The following is a 12,328-nucleotide window of genomic DNA, read 5'->3' on the forward strand; positions in this document are numbered from 1 at the left end:
TGCCTGCTACAGAAAGCAGGCTTTCCTTCCACCTAGCTAATTTTGAATGTAACACATTCAACAATGCTAGAAAACCGAAATCATTTATTACGACCAAACATGGTTGGCAACCCTAGATATTTTTCATACGTAGGCACAATTGGGAGGCCAAGAGACTAGCAACGTTTGATTTTAGGCTCACATCTACTAATCCTAATTCTAGAAATTGGATTAGACAGTTCCTTTGCCTGCTACAGAAAGCGGGCTTTCCTTCCACCTAGCTAATTTTGAATGTAACACATTCAACAATGCTAGAAAACCGAAATCATTTATTACGGCCAACATGGTTGGCAACCCTAGGTATTTTTCATACGTAGGCACAAGTGGGAGGCCAAGAGACTAGCGACGTTTGATTTTAGGCTCACATCTGCTGGTCCTAATTCTACAAATTGGATTAGACAGTTCGGCACGTTTGGTTAGATAATAGGATGTCGCTTGACATGATAAAAAGATAAAAGCTCAAAGGACATTGTCTTAACCCACATGGGAATAACTCGGGCCAATAAAAGCCCCATTGACCTTAATATACAATAGATATACATTGCATGATCCATGCAACCCATATTTCAGAGAAATCTAGTTTCAAAATCATTTTTTGAAGAAAGCACCATTGTATTTTGTCATTGGCTTAACATTAGGGATTGATATAACCCAGACCTTCCTCCCTCCAATGCATACGATTCACTCTCAATCCATGTTTTAGTCTCATAATTCTCATTTCCTCATTTGAATCTTCGAAAACCCTCTATATAATTAGTTGGATATCCATTTAGATCAAATAAATTTTTTTTTCTTCAGACTATTCGAATAAAAATTTGAATACCCCTAAATGGATACGGATACAAATTGAATTCGAATTTTTGAGTACCCATTTACATCTTTACTTTACACCGATCAAACCTTTAAGCCCTGATTTACCTTTAAGAGAGTGCCGCAAGCCAATAAGTAGTTATGAGTCCATGTCATTGTTTCACCATTATGGGTGTTACCATGTTTATTAACAAGCAACATTCACCACTGTTTTTTTATTTTTTTTGATTTTTTGATAAACACTTCCGTGTTGTAGAAAAGGCAAAATACCATTTTGTTCAAAAATAAAGAAAGTGCAAATAAATACCATCATAAAAAAACATAAAAGACAAAAACATCATAATCATGGTTTTAATGCATGATATTGGAACGGGTATCGGTAACTTGTATAATCGATACATTAGCGATACAGTATCGATTTGGATCAGTTGTATCGGAAAAAATTACCCTTGAATTTCTTTAAAAATGAGTTTTCTGATCATTTTATTCCTTGTCCATACTATGCTCCATACTATGCTAGCGATACGTATCGATATCGATGACTAGAAAAATCGATATGTATCAATACGATACCGATACTTAGAACCATGGTCATTATATATGATGCTGCCATGAAGTAATATAAGTTTGAAATATTGATTACCCAAAATACATTCTATTGTTTTTTTGGTAGAATTACCTTCTATTGTTTGAAGGTACAACGAAAGGATACAAGCCCGATTATTCAGTGATAGCTTCATGTAATCAATTCTTGGTTAAGGAGACTTTTTCCAAAATTAAATGGAAGTAATGCTTGGTTATTCCATTTCCAATACTTACTTAATGGGTCCCGCTGTTTACTCTAGTGACAATTAACAACGAATAAATACCCTTAAGAGGTCATCTTCAAACTTTAATGACTTTGGGATGACTTTTATCAAACAGTTGGATGTTGGAACATTAGGTATAAATTCTAAATTCTATCTAGATGAATTGGATACTGTAAATACTCTGTTTATTCCCTAGAAAGTTAGCCAAAGCTTTCGTTGCATTGCGTGCTCACGCACTCCCATAAAATAATAAATCTGTTGATGCCCATGTATGTGCTCTCATTGACTCATGCTGATGTAAGGGTCATGTGACTAATTGAAAGTGAATTAACTTAGTGGCTCATTATTATAGCTTTCTGTTCCTTTGCAATTGGAAGAAAAGGGAAAAATTGGTGAAGAAAACCTTATCACTATCATTATCTCGTAATAACTCTTTTATTAATTATACGGGCTTTTCCATTTATCATGGGTGAAGGAAAACTCAATCCTAGAAAAATCAGGACACGAAGAATTTGATTTCTTTGAAAATAAGAAGAAAATAAAGAAAAGAAAAGAGAGAACAATAATAGAGTGAGTACGTACGTTATCAATTTGGGTGATGCAACAGGGACATGGTAAATAGTAAGTAAATGGTATCTACTCGCAGAATTAGGTAGGATGGAGGACAGTTGACACAATAAGTTGACAAATGGCACATCGCTGTCCACAAGTTACCATTAATTTTATTAATATTTCTTAATTACCGCGTACCCACCCACCCACCCACCCACGTGTGATACGACAATTCGTCCAGCATCCATTCAGATTCCATCCCATTTACCTACCTACTGGCAGTACTGGGTAACAAACAAACGTACAACAGTGTTTAGCTACTCAGATTTCCATTAATAAAGAAAACAAACAAGTGTTAATTGCGAGTAGATACCATTTACTTTCTATTTATTTACCATGTCCCAACCATCACCCAAATTGATAACGTACGTACTACTCTCTTTTCTTTTGTTTATTTTTTTCTTATTTTCAAAGAAATCAAACTCTTCATATCCTAATTTTGATAGGATTGAGTTTTCTTTCACCCATGATAAATGGAAACATTCTTATAATAAAAGAGTTATTTCGAAATAATATTAGTGATAAGGTTTTCTTCACCAGTTTTACCCTTATATATATGTCTTGTCTTCTAATTGCAAAGGAACTGAAAACTATAATAATGAGCCACTAAGTTAGTTCACCTCCAATTAGTCACGTGACCCTTACATCAGCATGAGTCAATGAGAGCACATACATGGGCATCAACACGGTTGAGATTTGTTATTTTATGGGAGTGGGTGCATCCGTAATATTCTTTTTTCTATATTATAAATAGCTTTGTATTGATACTTTTAACAACAGGCACTTTAAGAGTTCCTCCATTAATCTGTTTATTTTTATCACTTGGAGGGACTGATAGATCCATCAATTGATCATCCATGGCTAGCAGGGAAGACGTGCGAGCAGGGGCCGAAATCGTTCGTGGTAAGGAAGCCTGTGGTAGATTTTCAGAGGAGCTGATGAAAGAGTTTGGATTCCCTAGTGATGTTTTTCCAACAGGAGCAGGAGAGTTGGAAGAATGTGGGAGGGTGAGAGGCACAGGCTTTGTGTGGTGGAAATGCAAAGCCCCCTACGAACACTTCAATGTAGCAACCAATTCCAAGGCAAGTTATGCCGCAGAGACCACCGCATATATGGAGAAGGGGATGATGAAGAAGATCACAGGTGTGAAGGCCAAGCAGTTTATTCTAACGGTGTCCATAGTTGAGATGTCTATTCAAGGCAACAAGATCACCTTCAAGACAGCCATGGGGGTTGGCAGGTCCTTCCCCCTTTCATCTTTCATGAATGAAGAAGAAAAAAGGACTTATCTCAAACAGAATGGAACAGCAAAGTAACTAATCAATCCTCTTTCTAGTCCAAGTTCCTCTCGATCTTTGTTTGCCCTTGTTGCCCTTTTTACTCATCATTTCATGAAGCAATAATAAAGTTACAAGCTTTGTCTTTGTTTCATCATTAAGGGTTTATAACTAACCTGATGAAAATGAATCTAGAAAAAAAAAAGGTATTAAAATCCTCTCCAATTCCTAACATGTGCAATTTCGGTGCACTTCGAGGGTTGGATGTTGCGATCGGGCAGACACGACATCCACCGGTCCTAGCTCAATTCAGCCAGTTGTTTTTTTTCTTTCTTCTTGAGCTCAGATCATTGGATGTCGCCACTGCAGGTGGCAATATCCCAACCCCGAAGTGCACTGCACTGCACTACACTTTTAAGTACTTGAAGGATTTTTTTTCTAGGAAAAAGACTAATAATGTCTATCATTGGGACAAGAGAACGTTAATCAGTCATATAACCCTTACATCAGTGCAGGGTCCAATGAGAGTGCATACAAAGCCATTGGTTTGGATGAGATTTTTTATTTTACTAAGGTTGAATGATCTTTTCATGCACTCCTGTGTCTAATGTAAGAACCCCTCGACGGGTCAACTCATTTAAAAAGAAGCCCCTCAGATGGTTAATACCACCCTTTCTCAACACTTTTGGATTTTTTTGAAGGAAAAAACTGGTTGGCACTTAAGTTGGTTACAAAAGTATTGTAACCTTTTTTTTAGTAGTCTAAAATACCCATTATGCTAAGCATATGATTGGTCAAAATAAAAACAGAGATGTACTGTCACATGTTTAAGTTAAAGAATAAATATTTGACATGAACAGTTGTAAGTTAGGTTGTGTAGATGCGCATTTTCTTGTGTAGTCACTTTCTTGTCTCTGTCTACTTTCATTACCATAAACGATTCCTAAAATGGAAGAGACAAAATAAAGTGATTTCACAATATTCGTTTCACAATAAAGCAGAGCTACCTCTGTCTATTTAAAAGCCTACCCCCATACAGATGGACAAATGAACAAGGGACCATCACCAAACGATGTTAAGTTTTGGGGTGATCTTGTTGTCACCAAGTAGGATCCAGATTCTCTATTGCCGAACTGTCCGGCAGGACCATGCTGCTCAGACACGGTGAGGTGCACAATGATCACTTTAATCTCACTCGGGTAAGGCGTTTGAGCAGGGATGAGGCGGTCATTGTGCGCCTCGCCATGTCTAAGCAGCATGGTCTTACCGGTAGCTTGGCAATAGAGGATCCAAATTGCACCAAGTATGTGAAAAATGAGTTACCTCTTTCTATGTTTATTTTTTTCTCTTGTTTTATTTTAAAAAAATATTTAATGCAAAGGTAATCTTATCATTTTACATGAACAATGACAGCTTTTGAAATAACATAATGACAATTCATTTCAACTTATTTGGAATTTTTTTTTTTCACACATGACTATCAGAATCTCCCTATACCTCAGAACTCTATAGAATAGAGATGAATGCATGGCCTCCCATGTAAATAGGCACAATTCTATGCAAAACACATATATAAAAAAATAAAAAAATAAAAAATAAAAAAACAGATTCATTGAAAATTCATATGGCACAGACCCAAATACATAAGATTCTCTACAGTTAAGTAGGCCTGCAAACAGATCGGATTCGGCTTGGATGTGATCGAATTCGAATTTTCAATAATCCATTTACATCTCTGCCTAGTGTAACTTGGACCTTCCTCCCCCTAGCGGATACAATTCACTCTCAATCCATTTTTCTTAGATCATGATTCTCTTTTCCTCATATTGTAGAACCTGTTGAATCTTCAAAAACCCTTAAGATCATTATTTACTTAATTTTTTATTATTAAGTATTCATATATTTTTCCAGATGGATTTTTATCGAAGTACTCGGATTTTTTTCCAGATATCTCTAAACGAATACGGATGTGGATTGAATTTGGATTTTCGGTTATCCATTTACAACCCTATAGTTAAGTCCATAAAGAACGTACGAATCATACCTTTCTGACCCCTCTCTTGGGGTGCTTGTAAGGGTGTTAAATGATCTGGTTTCAGTTAAAAACTTTAGTTTGATTTGGTTCGGTTTAGCATATAGGGTAGAAATCGAAACCAAACCGTTTAACTAACAACTTTCAAAAATAAAACGTAAACCGTTTATCAATGGTTTTATTAGATTTAATTTTAAAATTTTTTTTTTGTTTTTGTAATTTTTATTTGAATGTCTTTCTTTTTTAATTTTTATTAAAATGGAAGTAAACTTAACATTTGAATTTTTTGTAGTTATGTATTTTCTTTTAATAATTGTAAGATTATCATTGTTTATATGTTTTTAATAATTGTATGGTTATAGTTGTTTATTGTTTATTCTAATCATGAATTACTTAAGTTACTATGTATATATTAATCAGTTTTAAATTGTTATCTAAACGGTTTACCAATGGTTTAAATGGTTTGATTCAGTTTAAATCATTTAATGAAATGATCTCAATTATAAAATAAGAAATGGAACCATTTATTAAACGGTTTCACGTTTCCGGTTTAAACGGATCAATTTGGTTTCGATAAATAGTTTGGGTTTGGTTATGACACCTTAACTTTTCTTCTTCTTTTTTTGTTTTGTAGAAACACACCTTTACTTATAACCGCTAATAGAAGCAATATGCTCATGACATTTTATATTAGGGTGCACATTCTTTGTCTGGGAGCGCATCATGGTGCAGGCTACGCCTAGACACATGGGCTGGGGTTTGAGTCATCCAGGGGGCAGGGCGGTCTTTCGCCTCTCCCCCATGTGTCTGGGCACACCAGTGCAGAGAACTTTATCCTTTATATTAATACAACTTATGCAATGTCAACAAAAATGCAACATGTCTACGTCCATCATACTAATCAAGCTTCAACCTAAAAATTGCAAGCAAAATGACTTAGAAATGAATTTAAACTTTAAAAGGACCTAGTTTCCCTCCACCCACGGTGAATGGGAAAGGGCGGGAATGGGTATGGGGAGGGTATTTTGGAACATACCAAAACCCTAGGAGGGGTTTGTGAATACTAAGATTGTGCGTAAACTGTCCTCTATGGGTGGAGGAAAACTTTTGTCCTTCAAAGAAAATCGAAAATGTCAATATATTTCAACGGATTTTATTATTGGTATCCCTTAACGTGACTGTAAATACATTTATAAACATACTTTTTTACCCACCGTTTCTTTCCTAAAATTATTTAATATAATATTTAATGGCCGCATGTTCTCTATCTGGGAGCGTAATCTAGCGCCTAAACATATGGGGCGGGACATGAGTGGGGTTTGGATCATCCAGGGGACGGACTAATCATTTGACCCATCCCCATGTGTCTGGGCGCCACCTGCCCCAGTGCCAGAGAACTTTATCCCATGTTTATTTTAGGGGCAAAGGAGATTTTGAAAAGTTGAAAGTGGTTAAATGCAACATTTAATGCAGCTTATATATGAAATGATAGATTTATCTTTATTGACAAAACTGCATTGAATTAGTATTAAAAAAATAAAAAACTGCATTGAATGTCATTGAAAATAAAACATGAGGCAATTGAACAAAGATGTCAAGTTCTACATACACCCATAGAGTTATCATTTCGACATCAGAAAAGAAACCCTTTTATTGAGCACTTTTCTTGAAGATTGAGGAGATTCTAGCTTTTCTATAATTGTACAGTTTGGTGGATTGACTGGGTCGTATTTGCTTTTTCTGCAATTTCATCTAAGCTTCAGTTAAGTTTCCTCAACAGGTTCTGGTCATGTTCCATTTGTATTTTATTCAAAAGCACAGAATCGTACAAGCACCTGTCTCACTGTTTGCAAGCATCATGGATAAGAGTTGGTAGATCAAGTAGCCAACTCATTAAAGAAGGCAACCATTGTGATCTAGTTACTACAAAAGATAATGTAAAAGATTTGCCCCTGCCCACGTTTAGCCCAGGAAGTCCTTATTACTTGGGAATTGTTTGATTGTTTTATTGAATTATTCATGTTCTACTTACAAAACCAATTTAGAATCCAAGGAGGTTCGATCTAGTGTACAGGCATTAGATTAAGTCAATCTAATATAAGATAGATTAAAAGACTTGATTTAATGCGTTAATCAACTTCATTTGATAAAATAGAATGAAAATCCACAAGAAAGGATTACCTACTCCTCCTGCTGTTGGTATTTGTAAAATACAAGACATTATTTTTAGATGCATATTTATTGGTCTCTAATTCAAACGATTTTAAAAGGAAATGCTTGAAACTTGTAAAAAGAGTTCTTCTATAACGATTGATTCCTTATATTTCTGTGTCACCAGTAAAAAGTGAAGAAAACAAATGGGAAAGAAAAATCCAGCAAAAAAATTACAAACCAAAAGGAAAAACAAAGAACAAAATTTATGGATTCTTCAATTCCTGTAACAAAGCTTCTTCCAGCAACTTCTCTGATTCCTCCATCAATTTAGGGCTTAATCTAATCATCAAAACACAAAAATCCATCTGATTAAGAGCTCCATCACCACCCAAATCACCCTCCTTCAACATAGACAACAGTTCATCATCACTCAATCCCTGCAACCCTAACAGAGCAGAGTTACTCTTCAAGCTCTCAAATGTAATGACTCCCTTCTCTGGGTCCATCAATAATCGAAACCCATTACAGAGCTCTCCAATCAATCCCTCGCCACCCAATTTCTCGGCCATAGTCGGCAAGTAATCTTCAAAATCTACTGCCTTTCGTCCTGCCATAGCTGAATATTCTGGTTCTGTGAATGAAATCGAAGAAGAAGAGATGAGAAGAAAGAAATCAAAGTAAACTGGGAATGGGATGGACAGAAATGAGATGAATCCGGAGAGCTAAATAATGGAGAGAACGAAAGGGGTTCGTGGAAGAAGAGTCCATGGATGCCAACGAAGCGTACGCGGGTTGGGTGGTTTTTTTTTCTGCAGATTGCATTACCTCTCGGTTTCGTAGAAGACAGCAAGGGGTAAATTCGTCCATATGTAAAGAAAAAGTTGGATTCCATAAATGCAAGGAAATCTTTGGCCTTGGAGTCTAGTCTAGCCGTCTTGGACAGCTGTGTTTTGGTTGGAAAAATAAAACATTTTTGCTTATTAATCCCGTAGAATTACTGTTAATCCAAACTTCAAGAAATGATAAAAACAAAAGAGAGTAAGATGATTCATTATGTAATGGAAGAAAATGCAATGGTAATCTCAGCAAGAACTTCTCCAAGAAAATCCTAATTCAAAAATCTTTAAATCTCATTATTTTTCACTTGTTTATACAATAATATGATAAAACATATAAATACTATCCCAAATTGGATTGATCTATCGGATCATACCATACCCCTAAGGGCTTCGTCCCAGCGCCCCCAATCAACCCAAGCCCTCCTTTACTATCACAAATCTCACAAAAAAAATTTTGAGGCAAACTTTAAAACAAGTAAAAGAATTCTAGACACAGAACAAATACAAAATATTTCTTTAAGAAGTATTCAAGAAATGCAAATATTTTCTTTTGTTTAATCTACATGACCGACATGAGATTGAAGAAGAGGAAATGGAAATCTGTGAGGCGGTGACACAGACAGTTGTGAGATTTGCTTTGGATGGTGTGATATCTACAGTCCAATCAGAGGACTAATTTGTGCCATCTGATAGATCTTTTGACCAAACATATATAACCATTAAATAGGAAAAATAATTCCTTCAGTTCCTTAAAAGTATAGTGCAGTTATGGATGTAAATGGATCGGATTCGGCTCGGATACTGATCAGATGTGATCCGATCTAGATATTTTCTAGTTGAATACGGATTCGGATGCGGATCGAATTTGAATTTTTGACCATCCATTTACATCTCTGTCCTGTGTAATCAAGGCCTTCCTCTCCCTATCGGATACAAGTTACTCTCAATTCATCTCTTAGATCATGATTCTCTTTTCCTCATATTCTAGAACTTGTTGAATCTTCAAAAATCCTTAAGATCATTATTTATTTAATTTTTTATTATTAAATATTTGGATTTTTTTTCTTGATAGATTTTTATTGGAGGGTTTTTTTCTAGGGTTTTTTATAATTACCATCCCAAAATCTTTTGTATTTACGATTACCCCCCCCAAAAAAAACTTTGAAATAACTGTTACCCTCCCTTATTGCATACTAATAACCAACTGACCCCCACCGTTACAGACCCGTAACGGAAGGGGTAAGTCGTGAGAGTGTGCCTTTGTCATGAATTTTTTAGGACCTAAATACCCTTTTGGGGTGGTAATTGTAAAATACCTCCCACCCCATCACCGTCCGTTCTCCTCCTCCTCTTTCTTCTTCTTCCATGACGTCGGTTGCAGAGAAAACGGTGTAGACTAGGGGAAGATTGTACAGTGATAGGGATTGACCCAAACACCCACAAGCCCTTGACTGAAACTGAAGCACAAGATGAGAAGAAATGCAGAGAAATGAAGACTACTTGCAAACATCTCAGCCCAAGAAACAGAGAACCTTATCAAGTTTACAACTTGGGACTATAGTTTCCATTAACGATTCAAACTACTATGTTCAGCCTGTGACCAAGCAAGTCTTTGATCCTTTCCCTTTGTTTGAATTCCAAGAGAGCACAATCAATCCAACGAGATCTAATTCCAACTTTCTATATCAAAGCCACCAAGATTCCAGAACTTTGAATCAGAATCAAACCCATTTGGAAACGAGCTCAGAATTTGGGTTTTCTTCGATTCGCCGTCCAGCTTCTTGTGATAATGTCACAGAGACAGATATTTCAAAGAATTCTATCACTACATCAAGAGTGAGTAATGGATTCTTCTTCAATGAAGCAAGAGAGAGTTCTAGCAACAGTTGTAACTGTGGAGAACAGAATTCATCAGAAAAATTTCTCCTCTTTTTTTTTCAAATCTAAGATTAGGTAGCTCATCTTCTCCTTGCCCCGGCAATCTTTATGAAGGGAGAGCGAACCCTTAAATCTTTAAGGCGTATGTGTAAATGCTCACTCCTTAACCCCAAAATCACCATCAAAGCACAAGAGCAGAACCCCAAAACCCACCCCTTCATCGCCTTCTAGCAATCCCAAATCAAAGATCCTAACAGTAACAGCCCTAAAACTCCGCAGGCCAAATCGGTCTCAGGTTTCCTTCTATTACTCAACAAAATCATCAAACCACAAACACCCAACTAACCCTCCATCTCCCTCCTCCTTCCCCATCCCTCAAATCCTCCCCCTCCGAATCTATTTGGTTTAAGGAAAACAAAATAAATTTCGATAAGGGCATAATAGATTCTGGTTTTACCATCTTGAATTGGGTTTGTTGACGGCCAAGTAGTAGTGACGTTGTTTACTGTAATTTTAGCAAAAGAAAAGATTATAATTTACATATCCAAATCTCAATCCACCCATGAAAGAACTATTCAAAACTGTTATTGCTTATATCAATCATATCTGAAATGGTAGCAGGAAGGAGAAGGAGAGGGAGACGAAGATGGTTTTTCGATCCTTCTTCGATTTCTTCTTACAACGAGAATTGGATTCTGGGTTCGCGATGATTGCAGAGTACACAGTCGAACATGATTGAGATCTGAGAAGTCCGAAGTTGTACAAAATAAAGGAGATCGAGTGATTGCACAAGAAAATGTTGTGGCAGATGTGCTTATGAACAGTGACAACGCTGCTCGAACCTTACTCCCATGGTGTGAAAGAAGATCTTCTTTAAAGAGGAGAGACTGGTGTTTGAAATGTGTACTCTGCTGCTGCACATAGCTTCCAGGTTGATCAAAGAGGAAGAAAATAGCGAGAAGAGAGGAAAGCTTAAAAGGAGAAAAACGGAAGGAAAAAAAGCACAAAGAAGTTCTTCCACCGATTTGCTGCAACAGGTGAAGAGGAAGTGAAGAAGATGAAGTGCAGGTGAAGTGAAGAAAATTTTCGTTTTGACATAAGGGTATTTTGGTCCTAAAAAATTCGTGACAGCGGCATACTCTCACGACTAACCCCTTCTGTTACTGGTCTGTAACGGTGGGGGTCAGTTGGTTATTAGTATGCAATAGGGGAGGGTAATAGTTGTTTCAAAATTTCTAAGGGGGTAATCGTAAATACAAAAGATTTTGGGATGGTAATTATAAAAAACCCTCTTTTCTAAATGTCCCTAGACAGATCGGATTTGGATTTTTTGTTATCCATTTTACATCCCTTAGTACAGCAGTTTAGAGTTGAGAGCTCAACACGTAGAAGATGTTAAATCCAACGGTGCTGAGCTCAAGAAGAAAAGAAAAAAAAAAACTGGGTCAATCAGTTCGCCATTGTTGGATGCTAAACTGCACCGCACTACACTTAAAGAATTGGTGAGGATTTTAATCCAAATAGATAGGGATTGCTTCCTAAGTGGTATGTTCAAACATCGAAGTCCTCTTGGTCTTTTATGTTTAGTTTCTCTCTTATTGGAAATAGCAATTATGTTTGGACACTTTCCATCTTTTGCCCAAACACTAAAACAAGGGCAGAAGAAGAAGGTCAGAAGCACGGCAGAAGACTGAGGAGACTGGAATCTGGATAGAGGATAACGGTGGTATGGCTCTTTCTGTGGAAGTCTACTTTGTCAACTGTTAAAGCTTCAAATACTCCAAGGATGTCAATTTAAAAGAAGGATGGAAGAGGAGAGGAAAAATTGCTTGAATTGTGAACCAGTCTAACATGCCGACCTGCGCCCCAACGGCTCCA

The 12,328-nt window shown here is 36.6% G+C and overlaps 2 protein-coding genes across 2 annotated transcripts; one reads left to right on the forward strand and one right to left on the reverse strand.

The window, feature by feature from the left end:
- Positions 1-3,127: 3,127 nt before the first annotated feature.
- Positions 3,128-3,586, forward strand: LOC122665884. The gene has a single exon (XM_043862016.1). The coding sequence runs from the start codon at positions 3,128-3,130 to the stop codon at positions 3,584-3,586; it is 459 nt and encodes a 152-aa protein (XP_043717951.1).
- A 4,330-nt stretch (positions 3,587-7,916) lies between these two features.
- LOC122664885 (calcium-binding protein KRP1-like) lies at positions 7,917-8,506 on the reverse strand. Its single transcript, XM_043860908.1, has one exon. The coding sequence runs from the start codon at positions 8,345-8,347 to the stop codon at positions 7,997-7,999; it is 351 nt and encodes a 116-aa protein (XP_043716843.1). The 5' UTR covers positions 8,348-8,506; the 3' UTR covers positions 7,917-7,996.
- Between the last annotated feature and the right edge of the window lie 3,822 nt (positions 8,507-12,328).

The sequence above is a fragment of the Telopea speciosissima genome, chromosome 6 (assembly GCF_018873765.1).
Source record: "Telopea speciosissima isolate NSW1024214 ecotype Mountain lineage chromosome 6, Tspe_v1, whole genome shotgun sequence".
Taxonomy (NCBI): Eukaryota; Viridiplantae; Streptophyta; class Magnoliopsida; order Proteales; family Proteaceae; genus Telopea; species Telopea speciosissima.